At 45.5% G+C, this 24,227-nt stretch overlaps 2 protein-coding genes across 2 annotated transcripts in view; one reads left to right on the top strand and one right to left on the bottom strand.

Annotated features, from left to right (window-relative positions):
- RGL1 (ral guanine nucleotide dissociation stimulator-like 1) overlaps positions 1-6,772 on the top strand; it is a 138,779-nt gene extending 132,007 nt beyond the window's left edge. The window contains exons 17-18 of the mRNA XM_012639986.1: positions 1,850-1,964; positions 4,344-6,772. Coding sequence (XP_012495440.1) covers positions 1,850-1,964; positions 4,344-4,531 — 303 coding nt within the window. The 3' untranslated portion in view covers positions 4,532-6,772. The remainder of the gene's footprint in view (positions 1-1,849; positions 1,965-4,343) is intronic.
- A 6,525-nt stretch (positions 6,773-13,297) lies between these two features.
- Positions 13,298-24,227, bottom strand: part of COLGALT2 (collagen beta(1-O)galactosyltransferase 2) — a 39,547-nt gene continuing 28,617 nt past the window's right edge. The window contains exons 6-9 of the mRNA XM_012639996.1: positions 22,292-22,424; positions 21,083-21,210; positions 17,831-18,037; positions 13,298-16,289 (exon numbers count right to left, since the gene is read on the bottom strand). Coding sequence (XP_012495450.1) covers positions 16,013-16,289; positions 17,831-18,037; positions 21,083-21,210; positions 22,292-22,424 — 745 coding nt within the window. The 3' untranslated portion in view covers positions 13,298-16,012. The remainder of the gene's footprint in view (positions 16,290-17,830; positions 18,038-21,082; positions 21,211-22,291; positions 22,425-24,227) is intronic.

Here is a 24,227-nt window from a genome sequence, read left to right as displayed (position 1 = left end):
CACACTGATTTTGAAGACTTAGTACAAAAAAATGTTTAACTATCTCAGTAATGTTTGTATTGATTATATGCTGATTATTTTGGATGTATTGGCTTAAATAAAATATATTATTAATTTACTTTTTAAAAACTTTTTAACTGTGGCTACTGGAACCTAAAAATTAGTCACGTGGCTCACATTCTGTGTCTATAGGACAGAGCTGGTTCACTATATCCGCACAAGGATGCGTGACCGAGCTGTTCATACTGATCGTAATCATTAGTTCCCTTCAGTAGCATTCATGGTGCAAAGTAATAAACACCCCAGGAAAGCCCTTGGCTATCGCGTCCTCATGTGGACACACCTGGGGGCGGGGGAGTAGCCTGGCTATCTCCTTATACAACTTAAGTCCGCCTTAGCCTCACGTTCATCTCAAGCGCTGTCCTTCCTCCTCCCGTTTTCTGCTCTACTAGTCCAATTTGACCCAGCTTTGGCAGTATACCCTTTAGACCATCGAAAACCGTATTTTTCTCCTTTAGAGTTTTGTGTGCACTGCTTTTTCCCTTGTAAATAAATGTGCCAGATGTTTTGGTAATAGTCAAGTGAGCAAGATCTGTGTCTCCTACAAGGACCCCATTGTAGCGCGTGTTGTTCATCGAACCACAAACACCAGCTGCTGCCCAGGGTCAGAGGGAGGCATCTAGGCACTGCCATCCTCCGGCTCACAATGGCAGAGTTTCTTGGAGGAAATTCGACTTTTTTGGTGTGTGTGGGGGCTTTCTCTCTGTAATCCTCTTACCTCCTGAACACCCTGCAAATAGTTGGCTGGGGGGACAACATCGGAACTGGGGATTAGGTAAACCTTTACTTGTGCTTTTAAAACACTTAGAAGCTGATTTTTCTTTAAGCAAAATTTATATACAGTTTACACACACAAATCTTAAGTGTTGAGTTTTTTGAGTTTTGCTAACGGTATACATCTGTGTAACTACCACCCCAAATCTAGGTATAGAAATTTCCATTCCCCTCAAATCTCCTTGTGCCCCTTCCAGTCAGTGCCCCCTTAACCTTGAGGTTAGTTTTCTATGCCACAGACTAGTTTTCCCTTTTTTGTGAAAGAATGGACTCCAATAGTGCGTTATCTTTGGTCTGTTTTCTTTTGCTCAACGTGCTGTTTTTGAGATTCGTCCACACTGGTGCACATGTCAGTTCCTAGTGCCTCTCGGTCGCTCAGTCGTGTTCATTGTAAGTGGACAGTTTCTTTGTCCATTTGCCTGTTGATGGAGATTCAGACTGATTGTCGTTTTTAGCTGTTATAAATAAATCTGCTGTGAATGTTTGTGCACAAGTCCTTTTGTGGATGTACGTTTTTATTCCTCTTGGTAAATAGGAGTGGGGTTGCTGAATCCTAAGGTCACTTGTGCTTTTTGAAGTGGTCAGTGGGCAGAACTATGGCTAATTCCATCCCGCAGGTCATAACCAGGGTCGCAGAAGCAGTTCTATGTGTGAGGATGATTTCGGCCCATCACTGATGATGCTTCACATTTTTCACAACCCCTCATATATAGTCTTTCATTGCAACTTCAACCAGTGCTGGGGCGATAGGCAAGGCAAGCCTTCTCTCCATTTGAATAGCGGAGGGCACTGCGATTCAGGGTTCAGGTGATTTGCCCATCATCTTTTGGCTGCTAAGGGTGGAACCAGGACTAGAACACAGGAGCACCAGCTCTGGGTCCTGTTCTCTTTCCACTAGTCCATTCTTCCTGGAAAGGCACGTGCAACACAAGACAGCAAGAGTAAAAGGCTCAGGAGAAACCTTCTGGGCAACATGCAGCTAAATACTTTGCAAACCCATTCATTGTCGTTGCAGCTGACGAGTCAGGATAAGACCCCTGCGGTCATCCAGAGAGCAATGCTGAAGCACAACCTGGACTCAGACCCAGCCGAGGAGTACGAGCTGGTGCAGGTCATCTCGGAGGACAAAGGTGGGCGCACATTCCTCCTTGGGGCAGGCTGCCAGCGGCGTGTCCATAATGCTCCCCGGTTTAGAAGGCAGAAAATGGAGACAGTGCCTTTTTCATGGAATCTAGTGGTGGTTTTTAATCCTGCAAGGGTGCACAACCATGCCGTCAACTAGAACTAAGCGTCTCAAGATGCTCCCCCATTCCCCAACTCTTGTTTTTCCTGCAGTTTTGCTGAGAATTTCTCCTGCCCATTAAAAACTCATCAAACATTTTTTCAGGAAGTGGTCTCTCCCTGCGCAGGAGGTGGAGTGTGCGTGGGGAGTTTGTTGGGTTTCGCAGATGGCCACGCATCTCGTTTACCCAATAACGTGTTTCTAAGTCGTATGTGAACCTGAAACTTAGCCGTTCCTGTGTTTCAGTTAATCATTTGTGAGAGACTTTATTCACGATCCATCTGCAAATAGCAAAAGATTCTTTATCTCACACCGAGGCAAAGAACTGGTGCTCAATGAAAGGCTTCAGTGCGCCTGTGAACACATTACTTAAAGAAATCCCTTTTATGAAGACTCTGGGCATATGATCACCCCTGAATATATCTATTTACTAATTTGAATTGGGTTTGCATTGGTTGAGGAGAAAACAGGCTGATTCCTCTATGTCTTGTCATGTCATAGAAAGTGACTTGGTCAGGATAAGTCTCTTCTCCAAGTGCAGAAGGAGCAGCCAATGTCATGGACTGAGGCCCACCCTTTTCGCTGACAGACTTGCAAAAGGAGCCCGCGAGCATCCTGTGCAGGGCCCTGTGAATCAGCGAGTTGTCCTTCCTATCGATTACATGGAGAAGTACACAGCTTGGGGTACGGGGTCAACACGTCATCTGTGGCTCCATCGTGGGCCAGAGGAGAGTGGCTGAAATTAGAATAGTATCTTTGCCTAGAGATGAAAAGCTACAGCCTCTGAGAAAATCCTTTTCAACTTCCTCTGAGAGGTTTGCTCATTTCTCATTCGTTCAGCTGAGCCCTAGGCTCAGGGGCAAAACTTTCTCAGTTATAACCTTTTAACGCAGTTACAGTTAAGATCTTAAGCCTGAAAAGTGGTCTCAAGTTTTACCATGTCACCTGCAGCACAGCACTCAGGTAGGGCGGGGGGGCTAAGGATCAGGAGTCCCAAGGTGCAGCCTGGACCCAGCTCTGCCACCAGCTGCGTAGTCTCAGGGAAGCCGCTGGATCTCCAGGCCTTGGTCCTTAGTTAGTGAAATAGTGACAATACCTTGCTGGTTCCTCATGATCACAGGGCGGTTCTGAAGATAACAGGAAGTAGTGTACTAGTGTACCTGGAAGTGCTTTGGGGAAAGGCTAAGTGAGATATAACTGTGAGGAATATTATTATTGACCTGGGAACATGTGGGCAGGGGCGTGGAGACACTTTGAGGGGGTTATTCCTTATGAAGCATTTGTGCATATAATGTGCCAGAGTCACTCAGAACTGACCGTATCAGTCTTGCTGCAGGACCTCAGCATTTAAATCGAACTCAAGGCTCACTTTATCCAGTTCCCAGCCAGATGCCTCTGTAGGTGGCCTCCCCCATCCCACTGCCACAAAGCTAGATTTGCATATTTTACCTTTTTCTTTCCTATTTGTTTATTCACATACCCATTAACCTCAAGTGTTAAATATGATATAGCGTCTTTTAAAATTAAAGTGAACCAAATTAACTTTGCTTTGATAATTTCATATTACACTTGGACCAATCTTTCTTCTGAAGTTGCAGCTATCTAGTTGGGAGTCATTGAAGTTAAAAATAGTTTAAAAACGAGCACATATACACTGTCTTACATGGATGCTGTTTAATGTTAAAATGCAAGCTCCGGACAAAGCAGAGACTCAACTTGGTATTAATTAAAAAAATATTTTTATATTCCAAGTAAAGAGTTCTGGAATGTTGTAGATTTTCTGTTTTTTTCCTTGTCATTGGGTTCTCTTAGTCTTTAAGAAAATCTGCTTACTGGAGTGGAAAATGGACTACAGGATGAAGGAAACCAGGGTTCTAGTTCCAGTTCTGCTGTCCATTAGCTGTGATCTTGAGAATGTCTTTCAACTTCTTTTGGCCTCTGTTTCCTACTGTATTTTCTCCTAGCTTTAACATTCTGTATTTGAACATTTAGTTCATGGAGTGAATTTCTAAAATCTGTTTGTACTTAGTTTTTTTTATTGAGATTGAGACATTGTTAGGACCAATTTTAGGGGTGGTATTGGTGATCATTGTCTGGTTTGGGTCACATCCCAGGGATGAAGGTCCATCGTCCCAGCTTTGTGTCTGCGCAAGATTTATATCTGCCACTATCAGTGCTGAGCTAACCCATACAAGCTGACTACTTTTTCTTGCCTTATCTTTTTCAGAACTCGTGATCCCAGACTCAGCAAATGTCTTTTATGCCATGAATAGCCAAGTGAACTTTGACTTCATTTTACGCAAAAAGAACTCCATGGAAGAACAAGTGAAACTGCGTAGCCGGACCAGCTTGACATTGCCCAGGACAGCTAAACGGGGCTGCTGGAGCAACAGACACAGCAAAATCACCCTCTGAAGGGAGGGACCAATGGCCCTTCGCTTGCCAAAGGCAGAGTGGGGCCGAGAACAGGCTGTGGTGATTGCAATGCCATCAGTGTTAGAGGAGCATTGGTGAAGTCAGAAGACATTTATCGAGTACCTGTGGTGTGCAAAGCACCGTGATAGGCATTATGGGGAAACTGGAAATGAATTTGACACGAAAAGAATGAACAACTCACCAATTCTCTTTGACCTATTTTGGACCGAAATGCAAAATCACCCACATTTGTAAATATATATATGCACACATATTTGGTATGTATGTGTATATATACAAATATATAAGAGGGACTTTATGGGATATTCTGGACTATGGAAAAACGAATTTGCACAATGGCCTGGGAAGTTGAGGTCACTTTTTACAGGGAAATAGAAGGAACTGAGAGCCTAGTCTCCTATCTTCCAAGTAAATGAAATCAGTTCTGGGAACACAGAATGTCCTTTGTGCCAGTATTACAAGAAGTCCAAACTCTATTTTTATAAAGGGAGAGGATTACTTTCTCAATCAAGTGCCACCAGATAAGAACAACTGCAGAGGCTGGAACTGCCACAGGCTGAATGAAAGGCCACTGTGGAAAGGTTTGGATGAGTCCGTGGCCTTCGACCTCTGCCCGCATCTGCCGCTTTCTGCCGCCCCAGGGAGGGACAGGAGGAGCTTCGCAGTCCATCTGCTCCACCGGTGGAGCCATCACGACGCCGCTGGAGTCAACACAAGCCCGTTTCAATCTCTGGCAACCCCATTGTGTTTCTGTTTTCTCCCCTAAAGAAGATATCATCATCATCATTGCATAAACAGCCATGTTCTTTGGTAACATAGCCAGAAAAGAAAGTGCAAAAGAATGGTGACTCATTTGGCTTCTTATCTGTCCTGGAATGTCACTACTTCATTGCCTTTTCTGATTGCCTTTTGCATGTAAAACTGTATGTCTGGAGTCCTCTGCCATCTGGAACCTGGTACCTCTATGTTATGTGCAATTTGTTCCTCAGGTGTGGAAGTTTCTACTGCGATTGACTACATTTGATCATTTCGAGCCTGTGAAAGATTTCTTAACAGTGATTACCCTGTTAACAGCCCCTTGGAAGGCATTCCCTGCTGATAATAGCATCTTATTTTACTTATTAACGTTTATAGCATTACTGTGCCCAGCCATGGGGAAAGAAATGGGGCTGCATATATTATCTAAATCATTTCTCGAAGAGGTACATTCTTCCAGATGGAATGAATAACTTTTCTTTTTTCAGGTCCCCACACTTGCTATCACAGTGTCGCTGTTAAGTGACATTTTTGTCTCTAGTAACACCATCACACTCTCCCTTCCAAATCTGAGCTGTGCTGGGGTTTGAACTAAAAAGCCATATGTGGGATATTGACATGTATAAGAAGCACTTTCAGAATGTTGTCCTTTTTAAGAAAAAAATTCTCAAAATACCAGTTTTTATTCCAAAAATAAAGAGAATGAACCCAGAATATGAAGTGCAGATTGTAACATGGAGCTTTTTTTTTTTTTTTCCTAATCCTGTAATACAGCTCCCAAAGGTTGTGTGGGGTTTATGTTATGTAAATAGCCATGTGAATTATGCAAGAAACACCAGGGGAAGTTTAGAGATTTGTGGCAATGGACCAAAGAATGAGCCAGGAAGTCCTCAGATTTCCTTTGGTCTTCCTAGGAGATTGGACTGTGCATTATATGGACTGATTGGTTCCAGCTAGGCAAAAAGCACTTTCTTCTGTTTGCAAGGCTTGTCCAATTTATGCTTCTGTGCTTGGAGGAGAGACGGCCAGGTGACAGCTATCATGGAGATTGAAGTAAATGTAGCCTCAGCCTGATTTTCTTGGTGTGAAGGTCAGAAGGAAAATATAAAACTGTTGGCCTGGTTTAGGGTGTGGCTACCAAGACATACATGTTGTGCCCATGTGCTCACCCTGTGTATTTATACTGTATATGTAGAGTCTAGATTTATATACTGCAATGTAAAAAATATATATATATATATTTACCTTTTTTAAAAGACAATGGAAATTCCAAGTAGAAAAAACATAGCTTCATTTATTTAATGACACTTTAACTGTCTTAAATCTGTTTCCTGGTGGACATCCGGGTAATGCTTTTAGCTGCTCGCATGCTGGTCTTTCTGCATCTCCCTCATCTGTTTACCTGTTGGTTAAACTAATAAACTGGTTTGGGACTTGGTTGGCATGTGCTGCCAGACCCAAAGGGCTTGTATCTGGAGTGTTAATCAGGTGGGTTCTGGGTTCCAGATATGTCCATAAGCCTTTTGGAAGCCCACTCTGGATCAATTGGAGGGAGCGAAGGGAAAGCCAGTGGAAGAGTTGGGAGGGGGTCCTTCCCGCTGGCAAGCGTCATGGGTCTTTGGGGGAAGAATGATTTCCTTAGGAAAGTGCAATCAGAGCTGATGCTGGGCTCGACTGCTATTCTTAGGAGTCATGCAGTGGGGACAATTTTTATAAAATCCCACTTCGAGTGAGGATCCAGGTAGTGCTTTGCCTTCCAAGAGCCTTTCCCCCATTCTGCAATGACTGCCGTCTGCTTAGCTCTTGAAACCTTCCATGGTCCCCGGAAGCCAGGAGGACCTCTGTGGGGAGAGGAAAGGCAGTCCCTAAAGGATTAAATTCGTAATTCTTGTAAATTAGTCCATGTAATTTCCCAAAAGTCATTCAGTCTAAGGCCAGCTTCACTCAACAGATGCACAGTGTTGTCATTTGTCCTATTGTTTCCAAAAAGTTCCCAGAATTACTTTCCAATGGATCCCTAAATGGACCCAAATTATCCAACTTTCTGGGCCCTTGTGGAATTTTGAGAGAGCCAAGCAAGTGTTTTAATAAGAAGAAATTGATAATATGAGGTGGGCCAGGAAAAAAAAAGGATTTTTGTCTTTGGTACTAGGCGACTATTTTTTTCAAGATCATTCTAGAAAACTAGTTCCCTTGTTTTGCCTCTTTGTAGGAACTGGGCCTGGTAACATTTTGTCTGAAAGAATAATGTCTTAAAATTTCCTTCTTTGGGGCATTTTTAAATTCTTCATGCAGCACAGGACCATTAGGAGGCATCCAGTATTGCTTTATGTGTCCTAGTTTCAGTGGTGGCAAGAAGATTCCCTGATGACAATCCTCTTTTTCTACAGATGCCTACAGCTGCATTAGGAGATGCTTTTTGATTGTGTTTTGAATTACTGTTTCCCCTAGAATCACTCTTAAAATTAAATACCTTTGGAAGGGATGTATAGGGCTAGGTAGGCTATGCTGAAGTAACAAACCAAGACATCTCAGTAACTTAAGACAGAGTTTTATTTTTTCATTCATGTGACAGTGTCAGGCAACTCTCCTGAGTGTTTCCTCCACAGTGGCCTCCATCTTGCGGCTCTGGCGTTGCAGTTTTTTCCTTCAAGTCACCATTATGGTAAAGACAGTATGGAGAACTCACCACTGTTTCTAACTGCTTGAGACCAAAGTGACACGTTTCAGTTCTGTTCACAGTCCACTGGGCAGCTCCTGGCCCTGACCTAAGTGCTGGGGAGGTGGGAAATACAGAACACTTGGGGGGGTTGATGAGCACCATTCCTGCCACAGAGAGACACGGTCTTCTCCCGAGGGCGCACAGGTTTTCATCTTTCCGCGGTCATCAGAAACAGTGTTTGGAAGAGATGGCAGTGAGGACTTGGGATGGGGCTAAACAGGAAGAGCTGAAGAAAGAGATGCTCAGAGTAGTAAATTTAATTTTTTTAGAATTAGCCTTGATCAATTTTTTTTTTAAAGACAGGATCTTGCTCTGTTGCCCAGACTGGAGTACAGTGTGATCATAGCTCACAGCAACCTCAAACTCCTGGGCTCTAGTGATCCTCCTGCCCCAGCCTCTCGAGTAGCTGGGACTACAGGTGTGTGCCACCATGCCCACTGGCTAATTTTTAAATTTTTGCAGAGATGTGGCCAGCAGTCCTCCCGCCTTAGCCTCCCAAAGGGCTGGGATTACAGATGTGAACCACTGCCCCTGGCCTAAATTTAACTTTAATTTTTAGCATGCAATCAACTCACCACCAATGTGATCCCTACTTTGACAAAGCTAGAAGCTACTTTACAGACGTATGTCAAGTTTAAAAAAATAGAAATCTAGGAAATTTAAAGTGTTTACACATAAACCACCAGATCAAGTAGGAGCCAGGCAAATGTAATTATTATGGAGTCAGGATTTGGAAACCATTATTGGATGTGGTTTCTCAACATCTCTACCCAGAAACCTGTGTGGCAACGATTTGCTTATTTCACAGTTTGATGAATCCAATTATGCGATATTAAGAGCTTGAAGGCACGTTACAAATCATGTAGTCCGTGGCCTCAGAGTACAGATTCAGGGGCTGAGGCCCAGAGCAGTTGCTCCGCGTTGGGGGCAGAACTCCGAGTGATCAGACCCCATCCTGTGCACCTCACACTGGGCCTGGTGCTGCCTCAGCCAGGCTTTCCTGCCGGACACTCCTCCACAGCCTCGTGGGGCTGGACAGAAGCCCTGGGACGCCGGGCCGTATCCCCAGCCTTCCAATCACGTGCATTCACACAAGTGTCCTGGTCATGTGGGCATCTGGTTGGTTCTTCGAAGTCTCCAAGGAACTGTCTGCGGCTGGTCAGAGCACAGCTACCTGTTATGCTGAGCATTGTTTCCATTTCACAGATGGGGAAACAGGACCATAAAGATTAGGGTTATTGTGAGTCGGCCCCCTAGCGGGGATTGGCATTATTTCTGATCCGTAGACGTGGCCTTCCCGTGGGGTGGGTGCAGGGGGAGAGCCTCCTAGCTCGGATGGAGGAGTTAATGACGGGGCGTGGGTACCACTGGGACCGCCAGCTGAGCCTGTCTGGAGCCAGTATCCAATTGCTTTATCACAGGTTTCTCGGAAGAAACCATTTCCATTCCCACCATCGTTTAATACTAAAGCAATATTTTATGTTAGAGTTCCAATTTTTACCCAAGAATGAAAAGGGGTACCAGTAAATCAAGTTTTTTTTTTTTTTAAAAAGGGACAGTAAATGATTTAAACTTTCTGAATTGCTCCTGCCATATAAAAAAAAAAAATCAAGGTGGTAGTTTTGAAATGGGAGAAGCATCCTAAACGAGACTGTTAGCTTGCCCCCAACATCCGCTTCCGATCCTCGTTTATATACTATCTAACATCCACGCCTCCCGCAAAACGTCATCTGAGAATTCGCAGCAAGATCAGCTGAATAATCAATACAGGAGAGCGCATTGGTGGGAGGTAGCTAGGGGCTGGAGCTGCGAGCTCCTTTATAAATCAGGCTGTGTGTGTGTGTGTGTGTGTGTGTGTGTGTGTGTGTGAGAGAGAGAGAGAGAGAGAGAGAGAGAGAGAGAGAGAGAAAGGGGGAGAGACAGAGAAAGGGAGAGAGACATTAGACGTTAGTGAGAAAACAAGAAACGGGACAGATTATCCCCGAGAAGCTTTGAAGAGGATGCAGTTTGCAGTTTGCTGCGGGTAGGCTCTGGCCCGACTACCTAGGTGTGACTCCCAGGCCTCTTAATCACTTAGGCAAGTTACCTAACTTAGTCATTGCCTTATCTAAAAAGTAGGGATTAATAATAATTCCCACCTCTTGAGGTTCACGCAGTATGAAATTGCGCAGCGCTCGTAGAAAAAGCACTTTTCACTTTGGCGCATGCGTTCGCTATTATTCCTGGGACGCTTCTGGCCTAAGGGAAGTCCTGTCTTCAGATAAGCCCTCCGGCCCCCTCCCGGGGTGAGCCAAACCATCCAGATGTGACATGCCTGGCGGTGGGGCCCTGGCGTGGGGAGCAGCACCCTGGGAGACTCCAAGCCGGCTGCTGCTTGGGGAGAGGCTGACTCATGGCGCTGGAGGGCGTCCAGGGCTCCTGCAGCTTGTTCCACCGCCACATCCAAAGAGGCTCACGGAGACGACTCCGCAGGCAGCCAGGGCACTGCATGCCCCACCTTCCCTTGGTAGGCTGCTCAGCTCCCACCACCTCCATCTCCTGTTGCAGCTGTGGCAGGCTTAAAAGGGTGAAATAGTCACTTTAAGGTCCAGGCTGTCGCCACTTCCATTGTAAGCCTCCCTCCTACCATTGCCCCCTCTGGTCCCCTCTCCTCTTTTCTGGCAGGGGCGTCGGCATCACTGTCTCCACTGGTGGGCTTGAAAGGGTCTCTTCTCCCTGTCCTTGCACTTCTTTCCTGGACTCAGCGCTGAGCAGCAACATTTGGCTCTGGGTGTGGCGCTCTGGAAGCTGCCTCTCCCCTCGCCCTCAAATTCTCAAAGGGCTTGGCCACTGTGTCCCCTGGCACTCAGCTCTGCGCACAGTTTCCCCTCCTGTGCCCAGCCTGGGCAATAATATCATCTTCAAATCTTCACGATTCATGCCGGCATTTTTAAAAAGCAGTTGAAATCCTTCGGACCACGCCATCAACGCTTGGACGACTCAACTCATGTCTGAGGGTCTGCTCCAAATTTTTAATTTCCTTTTGGGACACGACACTTTGTTACTGATTATTTTCTAAGCTTCTCTGAAGAACAGAGACTCCATTCTGAAAATCAAATTCCCCCGGAAGCAAGAGCCCAGACATCTGTCTGGCCACCGCTAGCGTGGGAAGCGTCCAGAGGAGTCCTCTCTGCACCCACGGGGGCCCTGAGCAGGTTCTCTGCAGGCCCCAGAACTGCTCAGACAGGGTGACTTTATGCAAACACCCATTCCAGAGGAAGCCAAGCTGAAAAAGCTACAGGGAGGGGCACAAAAATAAACCCAGTAAATTAAAAATAAAGAGAAACCAGTCCTCAGAGACGACTCTTCATTCTTTCCACCCTTTTTGAGGGCAGATGGGAGGACGGCTCAGGTCACAGGAGCAATGCAAGCAAAGCTCATCGCAAGTATTAACACTTCTATGGGTGGAAGCAAAAAAAAAAAAAAAAAAAACCAAAAACAACAAACTAGGCCATTTCAGGTCATTTACAGAAGAAGAAGCCATTCTCCTGCCCAACAACACATTTTAATGGAGCCATTCTACCACTTGCCTTGGAATCCCATTCAGTGTCTAACAATTCTGGCAATAAATTCTTCCTGAAAGCTCACCTAAATTGCTCTTGTTCTCTCCCTGTGATAAGAGGAGGCTCCATTTTCCATGTAATCTTTTGTAACATAATGTACCCAAACCCACTATCATTACTTCTCTCTTCTCCAAGCAGGCAAAAAAGGACCCCTTGTCCACCCCTGGGCAAACCTTCCGTCCTGTCTCGGCCCCCCTGTACTGACTTGGGGCTGCCACCCACGGCTCACAGGGAAGCCCCTCACACGCCCCTCTTCTCCTCAGGCCTCCCTCCCTCGCCACGGGAATCAGGACATCTGAGGGAGGCAGGTTCTCCCCGGAATAATAAACATCTCCAAACCTAACATGGGTGTAATGATTATTTCCAAAGCTGCCTGCTCTTAGTTTTCTGACTATGTCAACACTACATGCTATTTTCTTCTCAAATGACCAGGTTCATTTTTAACTTTACTTTGTCATATTTAATGCCTTAGTAAGTTAATTTCGTGTCAGTCATGGACATCTCTTCTGGACCATTTCTTTCCCTCTCTGATTAATTCAAAAGTACCCTGTAGAAAACTCCTGGGAAGACTCATCTTTATTTTACAGTTCGTAGTTGGAGGGATTTTTCTCCAACCATAAGTGAAAAACCATGAGACTCCCAAGTTTGTAGCCGAATGGGAACATTTCTTGTTTTAGACATCAACATTTTACGGGAAACCTCTGCATTATCTGTCAGGAAAGTAACCAAATCTAGAATCCTCCCAGAAACATTGGCCTCCGTGTTTGTGGTAAGATAGCCCGGAGAGGGCCAGTGGCCAATTTATCTCATCACCGCATCTCAGTCTTGCCTCCTGTTATCACCCAGCACGTACCTACTCCTCCCACTTCTGTCCTCCTGCCTTCCCATCACCCCCGCACAGGTCCTTCTGTGGTCCTGCTTTCCCAGTGTCTGGAAGCCATTCCCACCCACCGTGCCCACCCCTCCTCCCTCTTCTGAACTCCCATCCATCCTCCAAACCCCAAGCCAAATGTCACCTCCCCAGCAAAGCTGCCCCAACAGTCCTCCTCGGCCGAGCCAGGTTCTCGGGGTCCTACAGCGAGAGCCTTTCTGTCCTGCAGCTTCCTGCTTACGTTGCTCCACTGGACTGGGGACCCCGCAGCAGCAGGGGCATTACCTAGTCCCCTGAGCATCTCGGTGCCCAGCACAAGGCCTGACACAGGGTAGCGCTCACAGCGTGGTGTCTGAGATTTGGGGGAAGCTTGATCTGAAATTCTAAGGTCACTGAGGCCAACAAGGATTCTCTTTTTGTTGTTGTTGTTGTTGTTGTTTTCCCCAGGAAAAGCCTCTTTGGCCTTGAACAAGTATTTCAGTATCTTTTGGTGAATGGGTAGACTGACCGATAGCACAAAATGCAAGATGGATACTTCCCTCCACACTCTTCTCGGGACCCCTTCTGTCTTTCTGTACCTGAGAACCCATCAGTCTGTACAGGAAAGGCAGCGACTGCCCTCCCCTCCTTTGCCACGGGGATGACACAGCAGCGACGGTCATCTCTGGCCTCCAGCATCCCTCCCTGATCCAGATCAGACCTGGGAATCTTGGCAGTGGCCATCGATCAGTGTTTGAGGAACCAACGAACAATCGTTACTTTTGGGTTAGTTTTTTTTTTTTTAATTTTTCACAAAGAGCTCCAGAAGGCAAGTAGTTTATCACTTCCCTGCCCTGAAACAGCACAGCAAGGCAGACAATATAGGGTGCTGGATGTCAGCTCTTGTTTTCCAGAGTTTCTGCAGCAGGCCAGAGTGAACCCAAAGCAAGGCCCGTGCAGCGTGTCCTCTGCGATTCGTAGGAGCTCAGTCCACACACAGCAGCACCAGCGCTGCTGAAGTTGGGGCTGTCTGTCCAGAAGATCCCACCTTGGATCCCCAGAGGAATCCAGGCACAGTTTAACTGCCAGAGGCAGAGAGCAGGTGGCAGCCCAGCGGCAAAGGCCTCTTACCGAAGGCCTCACATGACACTGTGAAGATCGAATGTCTTGGCTTAAGACTGGAAGGGAAACAGGACAGACAATGAGGTCAAGGAACCTCTGAGTTGCCGAAAAGACTTGTTAAAAGAAATGCTAGATCTGTAGCTCACAATGTTCACAGGGAAAGAACATTGCTTGGAATTCCAGACCTGAGCAGGGAGAAACAAAGGCTGGGCTAACAGAGCCAGAACTTTATTCACAGTAGAACAGTCCTATTCTAAAATTTTAGAATTTAAGTCCACTGTCTCTTAAGAACGAGAATTCTTAAACCTGTCAGACCAGCTGACAGGGAAAAAAATTAAACAAAACAACACAAAATCAACTCAATCTTCCTTCACCTCCCAACACCCCAGCCACCTCCCACCCCATTAAAAAAGATTCATTAAAGCCATACACACTTGCACACACTCAAATATGCAAACAACATACCAAACACCCAAGGAAATCTTAGGAATCACCTAAGGATTTTTCACTAGCTCTCCAGATGCTCTTTCTGTTTTTCTAGAAAAAAAACAGTCAAGCTCTGACAGTTATGTCTAAGCAGTAAAAATTGGAGTTGGACGAGACCCCTTTTCTTAATCTCTGGCTTACTAGTCAATATAGAAGAATATCAACAATGAATCGGGAAGGCCAAGGCTGGCGTCAGGTGGACGGCAAGTTGCCTCACTGCCCTAAGCTGGGGGACCCTCTCCCGGGGAGCACCCCCTACCCACAGCTCTGCTGCAAAGGGCCCTCCCCACTCGTTGAAGTGTGAAGCTCAGGTTCTTGGACCTGCACGCCCCCCCACACGTGGCTGCCATGGTGCATGGCTATCGAGGACAGGTGCTTGTTCGGGATGCCTGGGAGGGTGTTTCTGGAGGCCACGTTTAGAGCTCGAGGGTGTGAGAACATAAACCTGAGGCAAACCATCATGAGAGATCCTGGGATGCCAGATTGCAGAGTGGGAAGAGATCATGCAGTCCAACTCTGCATTTTACATAAAACCAATCTACGAAGAAAGCAGAAAGGAGTCTCAGGGGACATCTTTTGAGAAGGGGCATCCTCCCAGGATTCTGACTCTGAGAGCTTCCCGGGTTGTTGGCCTAAATCAGTTGACCAGCCCATTCTTTCTGACCATGTTTCGCACCTTAGATGGAGAATCATTTGTTTCCAGATCATTAGAATTGCCCATCAACAGGCCTCCCTGCAAGAGCCAGGCTGGGAAACTAAAGAGAATCAGATTGTCTACACCGACCACTCCCCAGAGTGTGGTGAAAGCTTGCAGCATCCATTTCTTTGCCTTGTCTTACAGACAATGTTTTCCCAACGATTTGTAAAATAAATAATTCAAAATATAATGAAAAACCCCGGCAAAGATAGTTGCTGGCCTGAAAATGTGCTCTGTGTCTCAACAGTGACTCAACTCATAAAACTCACACCTGTGGTTCGTTCCCAGGCTAAGAGATGGAGCAAAGAGTGTGACATGAACCCCAGGGGCAGGGCAGGAGGTACACACCAGCCCCCACCCTTTATATATTACATTTATCTTTATAAATAGAGCATCCTCACTCAAGTGGCCACAATAAAGAAGGCCAAGAGTTCTTTTTTCCTCAAATATCTACACAAACCACCAGAGATCTACTAAGTCACATCTGCATGGCAAACTGACAGCTCTTCATGAGAGCTTCAATTGCCATGGTGGTCAAGTCTCAGCCAGACACAAACGCCCATCCCTACTGGGTACTGAGGACTAAGACAAAAATCTACTTTGCAATAAGGCTCATGACAGAATTCCTTTAAATAAAAAGCCCAATTAATATGATTTCAAATGATTTGATTCCCCCTCAAACTTGTCATATACACAAGTTTTCAAGGTCACATAAAATGAAGCCAATTAGACCAATAAAATTTGTCCAGTTGGCTTGAGTTTTCAAGGTCACATCTGCCACATACAATGAAACCCAACCAGACCAGTAAACGTGGTCCAGTTGGCTGGGCTGCCGTGACTACCTAGTTACTGATGTGACAGCTTGGTGACCGCCTGCTCTCGGGCAAGACTCTGAGCCACGTTGTCCGACCTTCGCATGGGAAGCAGTGGAAGCAGAATCATGTGGGCAGTGAGCTGAAGAATTAGGTGTCTGGACTGAAGTTTATCTTAATGGTTTCCACAAAGCTTATCTTTTAGCCATCCTAGGAAATTCGGGCTTAAATTCTCTATTCCCCTCCTCTGTCAAAAATAACATTAACTTTGGTCTATCACATCAGACCACTTTGGCTGGATGAATGTGACCACTTAAAAAAAAAACAACCAAAAACGGAGGCAAACAGATGAACAGCCCTTTAGAAAAACCAAAGGGTGATGAACGAAGGTGGGTTGTGCTCCCAGGGAGCCTTCATAGCTCATCCTTCGAAGGCACGGTGTCCATGGAGGTTGGTGGCGGCAGCGCCTCTGTGTTCTTGGCATTGCTGTGGATGCGACCTTGCTTGCTGGACTTCCAGGAATGTGTCCTGTCCCAATCGGTGGCCACTGTCTCATTGTCCCAGATGGTCGAGGTCTCTGTGTCACTCAGGTACCCTGGCTGGCCCGTGTAGTGTGTGGGGTAGATGAGCAAAGGCTCTGCAGAGAAGGCTTTCAGATCCCTGGATTCATAGTACTCCTTGTACTCGGCTCTGGAAACAAGAGGAGCACAGGGCATGAGGGGGTCAGAGGCCTAAGGAACGAGGACAAGGAGGGGAGAGGCCCTGCTTGCTTCTGTCTCTTGAATGGGCATAGATTCCTTTCATTATTTTTTAAGTTGTGTTCTTTGTGAAAAACTTCAGTCTACAAACACGATAAAGGTCTCTTGAAAAGCTTTTAGAAGATCTGCTCAAACCAGCAGGCAAAAAGGTCAGGAGATTTCTGGTTTTTTTGGATAGACAAGTTTAAAGGATGAATTTCAGATGTTATTCTGAAAGTTAAAAATTAAGCTCTGTTGGATCATATGATAAATAAATGTGATCACTTTACAAAAATGCCCTGCTCCTGGATTAACAATGGGGTAAGTGACACAATGGGGCTTGGAGAAGGCCAGCTTGGCTCTGCACTCTGCCCCCTGCGCACCATTCAGGCCCCACCAAGGGTAAAGGAGAGGGACAACGGCCTCCCTCCCAGGGCTCCTGTGCAGATTATACGAGGTGACATCTGGACAGCTCCTAGGCCTGTGAGTGCACCATAAGTATTAATTTCCCTTCTGTTTAGGGGATAATGGTTTGACCTCCAAGTTTCTGCCAGGACACAGAAATAAAGTCAGTCTCTAATACGTTGTATAAAAGAGCTCAAGGAGCTCCATTTTTACTGAGGACAGGAGATAGAATGAACAAGATGCAGCATAGGAAATCTCCACAGCTGAAATGAAGACCATCTAGGGAAGAGCTCACCCAGCAGCTGAGAGAAGGAGCCGAGGTTAGAACCTGGGCTCCGGCTCCATTGATGAATTTTGGAATCGTTGATTGAACAGCAGCTATGATGTGGGGTTTGTACGAGGCTCTAGGGACACAGGGTGCAAGACTATTCCTGCCTCAAAGGGCTCCTAGCTTATCAGGGAGACCGACAGGTAAACCATCAGTAACCACACCTTTTGGCAAGTGCTAGATCAGAGTATGCTCCTGGGCTATGGGAACCCTGAATGCCACATTGCCTCCCTCCACGATGCCTTGCTCGGGTGTCGCGTCCACACCCCCTGAACCTCTCGCACATCTCTGTGATGGCTGGCATCACCATGCATCAAGATGATTTGTTCCTGAGTCTGGGTTTCTGACCATATTGTGAGCTCTGCAAGGGTGGGTGCCACGGTCCAGCCATCACTACACACGATGACTTGAGCCAAAAGAACTGGAGGTTTTGAGATGCTCAGGAAGACGACCTTCACCTTGAGGTGGATGAGGTTACGGAGGTACGAAGAACAAAGACAATGAGGGGACCAACCAGACTATGTTCAGTTCAATGACCAACTAGGTATGGTAAAGAACCCCCAGGCAAGACACTCCCCACCTCTGCCTCATCTTCCCCATCTGTACAAGGGAAACTCACTTGAGTCAGCCTTTCTTGCTCATGACTATGGAAAGATCACTGAGGAAAACATTAGAAAATACCAAGGACTATCAGAAACTGAGTAGCATAATTCATGAAGAGGCTGTGCCAGGTGACAGGGAGGTGGTGCAGGGAGACTCACACAGGGTGCTTGTTGTACATGATTGGCAGAAACTCATCCACTGGCAGCATCTTCCCAAAAGGGTCGGCTCCAACCAGCTTCTGTGCTCCTTCCAGAGAGATGACGTAGCCCAGGGTCCAGTAGGAATAGTCAGCCTCGACCAGGTTTACCACGTTGGGCACCGCTTTCTCTGGCTCTTTTACTTGCATCCTCTTCCTACCAATATAGCTATAAGGAAAAAGGCAGAGAAAACTTGAATATTAGGCATTGATAAGGATGGAACCCAGCTTCGGTTTACGCAGACACCTTTGAAAGCTTGGACCAATTGTATCTTGCATTAAATGTGTCCCACCACAAAGTGGATCCTGTTACCAGCCATGATGCCATCTCCCATCTGGGAGGCCACTTCTCTGGGTCTGTTTATCAACACCCCAGCTATTCCTGCCTAGCAGACGGTGTGTGAGCCAGAAAGGAGAGGCACAGTGAGATCGAAAGATCTTTCAGACTGTTTCCCCAAGATGACATGGGCTCTCCAGCTGTGTTTACAAAGGTTGCAAAGGCACAAAAAAGGCCAGATGTGAGAATCCCAAGTCTATTGTCTTCGAGTCCCCAAAGTTTCAGCCTCGGATGCCTTCTGCACAGCACTCCAAATGCGGGTGGAAAACACAGAACAGAAAATGCTGGGGGAAGAGACAGTCTGCAGTGAGGGACCTGGGAACCCAAGAGCGGCCCCCAGGGGTTCTTTCTGGGGAGTGTGAATGACAACTCAGAAAGGCTTTCTCCCGCCTCACGCCCACCTAGCTCTGCTCAGGCTTCTTCCTGGGCACTGTGCTTTGAGAAAGACCCCAGACATGTTCTGTCCTGCATGAACAACTTCTACCACAACTTCTACCACCGGCAATCCTGCCTTCCCCAGTATACTCATGGATCGTGGATTGTGGATCTGTGCTCCTTTCCTTTTGTCTGGAATCTGCTAGGTGTGGGCTTGCTTGGAGCAAGTTGAGAGGTTGACCGGTTCTATTCTGCCCTAAAATAATCTCTTTCAAAATCCAACAGTGTTCCCCTTTTGTCAAAGCATCCCAGGACTTGTAGAACAAATCTCTGTTCAGCCTTTAGTTCTTCTGGGACATCAAACATCTATCTTCTCAGCCACTCTCTTTTCAGACTACAGAGTCTAAATTTCTCTAGTTTATCACAGAGTAGAAAAGAAACGCCTACTGAGCACTTGGAACATGGTCACAGTGATGGAAGAACTGAGTTAATACTCTTATTAATTTTAACTAATTTAAATTTAAATTTAAAAGTTAAGGCTGTGTGAAATATTTTTTTCCATGGAACAAGTTTGTTGTTTTGGTAAGACTAAAGTTTATTTTAACAGCTGAAAACTTAGCTTCTGGATTGAGATATGTTCTAAGTATAAAGTACACATAGAATTTTGAAGACTTAGTGTATAAAAAAAAATTTAACGATCTCATTAATGGTTTTTCAATATTAATTTCATTCTAAAATAATAATGTTTGGATATATTGGGTTAAATAAAATGTATTGTTAGAACTAATTTCAACTCACTTATTTATACCTTTTTAATGTGATTACTGGAAAATTTAAAATGACATGTGGCTGTGTTATATTTCTGTTGATCAGCACTCTCTAGATGTTTCCAATGGCTTTTTCTATTCTTCCCACTTACTATTTTCTTTTTCTCGAAAAATTTAATTTAGCAATCATGGACAACTTATTAACTTTCATATTTTGAGTTTAAGTAACATTTATTTTTTCTTCATTTTAGAAAGTGAGAGATAAAATTTGAAACCGCTTTAGTTCTTTAAGACTTTATAATAGCTTTTAATAGAATATTTTGACTTGATCAACCTGTGAAATTTAGAAAACCTTTTTTTTCCTGTATCCTTATGAGGACAACTGTTCTTCCTTCTTGGATCTGTTGGTACTTTGTCCTTGGAAATGCACCAACCAAACTACACGTGGCCAGGGATGTAGGCCGATTCCAAGCCCTAGACGCCTTGGGTTGTCGTCTGTGATGATGAGGCTTAAGTGAAAGTTGCCTTTACACAAGTCCTATTGGCATGAAATAGCTTCCAGGCTTCATGTCTGTGAGGCCTTAAGCACAGGCTGCAGGGCCATAGATTCTGAAAGGCTGAAGTGTGGTGACTTCTGGGCGATATAGGCAGAAACTGAGCTCAAAGGGACCGTGCAGACAGAATACCAAATCTAATCACACGACTGGTATCTGCCGGGGAGCAGGTCTCTTTTTACTGCACAGCACCGATTTCTGGGTCTACTTCTAGTGGGTTAGTTGAGCCATTGCTAGGTTTCATTTGAACCCAGAGTGGTCCGTTTTCTGAGAGAACAAGTGTTCCACCCAGGCCCGGAGTTAAGTTTCCCTCTGAGGATGGGAGGAGCAGGGACAGTTCGCTGCAGCAGCTGCTCCAAAGGAGCAGGCTCTGATGTGATGAATTGCCTTTGACACACAGCTGGGGAGTGAACATAATGCCTGGGAACTTTCTGCTTCATTGACGGGAAACAGAAACTGTCATCTTGTTTTAAGAACAAAATTGGGGGAGAGGGAAGAAAAAGGAAGGAAGCAAGGAAGGAAGGAAGGTACAAGGAAGGAAGGAGGAAGAAAGGGGAGACAGGAGGGAAGGAAAGAAAAGTAGGAACCACTGAAGTCCCAGGGGTAGGAGACCAAGAGCATTAACTAAATGTCAGTCAGAGCCAGCACTCCCTTGGCGAGCCGGGTTTTCCTGTGTCAGCCCCAGACCCTTCCCCAGATCCAGCTGTCGGTGCTCTTCCTGTGTGTGTGACCTCATTTCCCAACAGAGGAGCTCCCTGGCTGCCCCTCCACTTCCCACCTGCTCTCCTGGGAGCTGAGGCTTCAATACCACCCAGGATCCGTGCCCTCGCCTGAATACCCTCTCCTCCCTCTCCCTACCCCTGCCATGTGCCATGTTGCTTCCCGAGTGGGCCTTCTGCTGTGCTTCTGTGTGAGTGTTCAGTGCCACGCCTCTGCCCTGTCTGAGGGCCCCGGATCTGCAGGCAGGCTCCAGGCCTCATAAAGAATTCCCCACGGTTTCTCACCCTGAAGAGTAGAAGGATGTAAAAAACCTCTACCCACTTTTGCTTCTGAGAACGTTTATGGAGAGAAAACCAGGTAAGTGGAAGCTGAAGCCTTATCTCCTACCAGCTGGGAAGGTGGGGCTCTCTGCCCTTGGGAAAGGACTCGGTGCTCTCTGCTGAACTTGTCTTGTCACTCACATCAGTTCCCAGTCCAGATGAGCCTGGTCAATGTCATCCATCAGCTTCATCAGCTTCCTCTTAAACTGATGCTCAAAACGCACATCATCCTCAATAACAAGAGTCTTCTCCAGTTCTCGGTCGATTACCTATAAAGGTCATCAGTGGGAAGACACCCTATGAAAAGTCTGATACCCATTTTTATTAGACAAGCAAGTATTGAAAAGTCACGAGTATAAGTAGCATAACTTGTAATAGCTCATAACTGGAACCTAAGTGAATGCTCATCGACAGGAGAATGAATCAATACACCGTGTTTTCGCAGCAATGAGAATGTGTGACCTCCAGTTAATGTTGCAGGTGAATCTCCTACATGTAACATTGGGAGATTACACTTCGATATGATTCCATTCATATAAAAGAGATCACAAATGCAGGCAAAGCTATTCTATGCTGTTAGAAGTCAGGATGGTGATTGTCTTTGGGGACTGGTGACCAGAAGGAAGTGCAGAGGGGGCACTCCCGGGATGCTGGTGACCTGTGTGTCGATACGGGTCCTGATTAACAAAGCTGTACTGTTTAGTTTGTGAAATTTCACTGAGCTGTACCTTGTGATCTATATACTTTTATATGTATCTATTACATTTCATTTAAAGTTTAAAGAAGAAAAAGGATAGGCACAGACTGGATCATTGAAAGAGAACAGGCATTCAAGAGGCCTTTCTCTGGGGACTTTCTCTTTTCTTGTGGGAACCGACCCTTACTCAGGAGCCCCACACTCCAACGCCCTCTCCTCAGTGTCTCGATCTGTAAGATGGGCTCAAGTTCTGGCTCTGCTGCTTCTTACCTGGACAAGTGGGTGAAAGGGGTCCATCCCTGCCAACCCGCCTCCCATGACTTCTGTGTGACTTCTTGTAGGAAATCACTTAAAAAATGGTGACATAATAGACACATACAAGGCATTCCTGCTGCTGATGATAGTGAATTAGTAAGCGTGGTGGCTAGGATGGGGGTGTCTTCCCTGTCATCATCCCAAGTGACACCAAAGCTACTCTCCTTGTCCCTTTGTTACTGGCCTCAGATCAGAGGGAGACACAAGGCAGGAGCAGCTCTCAAGGAATCTTCTGCAAGAGTTATGGGTTCACTTTATAATTGGCTCTAATTCACCTGTAGTATCTTTCTTCTTTCTTCTCATCATAAAACCACACATCTAAAATAAACATTATTTACCTCTTTCCAGACAGAGTAGTGGCTAAGAAAGCAGCCGATTTCACCCCTGGTTAGAGGCCTGGAGGAGTAGGGGTCTCGATAACCAGGCAGCATTTCAATATTCAGGGCCTTGAGCTGGCTTGTGTTGAGTGCCCTGCATCACAGAGAACATGTTTGAAAATCAACAAGTCGAAGTGTCCTCGCCACAAAGGCCAGAGAGAGAGAGAGAGACAGAGATCTACACATTCCCCCAGAGCCTCCGCACACAGAGAGGAAGCCCTCAGGTTTCCGTTAGTCCTTACAAGTTCCTCGGGGCCAATGTGTCACAGCAGCATTATGAGCTTTGTGAAGACAAGAGGGTGTCATATTTCTGTGTATCCCTCATAGTGCCTGTCATAGTTCTAAGCATCATTAGTTTTTTCACAACTTAAAAAAAATACTCCCCTAATGAAGGAGAGGTAGTTTACAGGCGCAGTACATGCTGGAAGGGATGAGCACAAGAAGGAAGGAGGAGAGGGACCATGTGCATGTGTGTGTGTCTTTCCTTTGGACCTAAAATAAAAACAAGGTTAAAAATAAAAATGGCAGAGAAACATTTCCGGAATTGTGGAGTAAGGACATTTCCAAATCCACTCCTTTATAAAAGTAATGAGGACACTGGCAAAAACTATCAAAATCAACTTTTCCAGACTCTGGAAATTAACCAAAGGTTTGCAATAATCCAAGGAGTGTGTGTTCAAGACGAACTGCTGAATCTCTGTTAATACAGTGAGCTTCATGGGGTTTACACCTTCCTTAATCTCATCCTTTCTTCTTGCCCCTATAGAAGCCTTGAAAACCAGTAGCCTTACCACTATGGCGGCTGTGAAAACCAGCCACCTAGCAGCCACTGGAGGGGGTGCAATGAATTAGGACTCCCTAAAGGCCTATACCCAGAAGATAATCCCTGTTCACAACCTACCTGGTAGCTCCCTGGAAAGCTACCCTGACTCAGAGTTCATTCTGGGCCAACTGTCTTATCTGTAGGGCATTGTCAAAAGCCATCAGCAGTAACCATGTAATGTTACCGCTGTCTGAGCAGCATTAGCAGCTCAGGCTAACAATAGGCTGACCAAAAAATTTAAAGGTAAAAACTGAGGAATAAAAGATCCATAAGGAATTTGAAACATTTTAGAATATTCCTGAGAATATAGAAGGCATATTCAGGGCTGTGCACACACTCAGGAAAGACCTGAGAAGTCCCTCATCTTTCACTTCTGGCTGACCTTGAAGACCTGGGGGAAAAGGTAAGGAAAGAAAATGGATTAAACACTGCAATCGGTGGAAGAGCTTGGCACAATGAGTTTTTGAAAATATCGTAATACAGCTATGCGATGTCTGCAAGAGACAGACTTCAGATTCAAAGACACAAATGGGTTAAAAGTAAAAGGACAGAAAAAGATATACCATGTAAACAGTGACCACAAGAGAGCTGGAGGCACTATACTAACATCAGACAAAATAAACCTCTAGACAAAATTTATACTAGAGACAAAGAGGGACATTTTTTAAAAATAAAAGGGACAATCCATTAGAAAGACATAACAGTTATTAATGTAATTATAAACCTAACAACAGAAATCCCAAAACATGAAGCAAAAACTGGCAGAATTGAATGGAAAAATATGTGATTCAACAGTAATAGTAGGAGACTTCAATGTCTCACTTTCAATAATGGATAGAACAGTGAGGCCGGAGAACAGCAAAGAAATAGAAGCCTTGAATAACACCACCCACTAGACCTAACAGATATAGGATGCTCCACTCAGCAATAGCAAAATACACACTTTCAAGGGCACCTGTAATATACCATATGTTAGACCATAAGGATCATATAGACCATCAATTAAATCTCAGTATATTTTAAAGGATACTCCAATCTCAATAGAATAAAGTTAAAAATAAAAAACAAAAGCAA

This window comes from Propithecus coquereli, unplaced genomic scaffold (assembly GCF_000956105.1).
Source record: "Propithecus coquereli isolate 6110/MARCELLA unplaced genomic scaffold, Pcoq_1.0 Scaffold146, whole genome shotgun sequence".
Lineage (NCBI taxonomy): Eukaryota > Metazoa > Chordata > Mammalia > Primates > Indriidae > Propithecus > Propithecus coquereli.
This window is presented reverse-complemented; position numbering and strand designations above follow the sequence as displayed.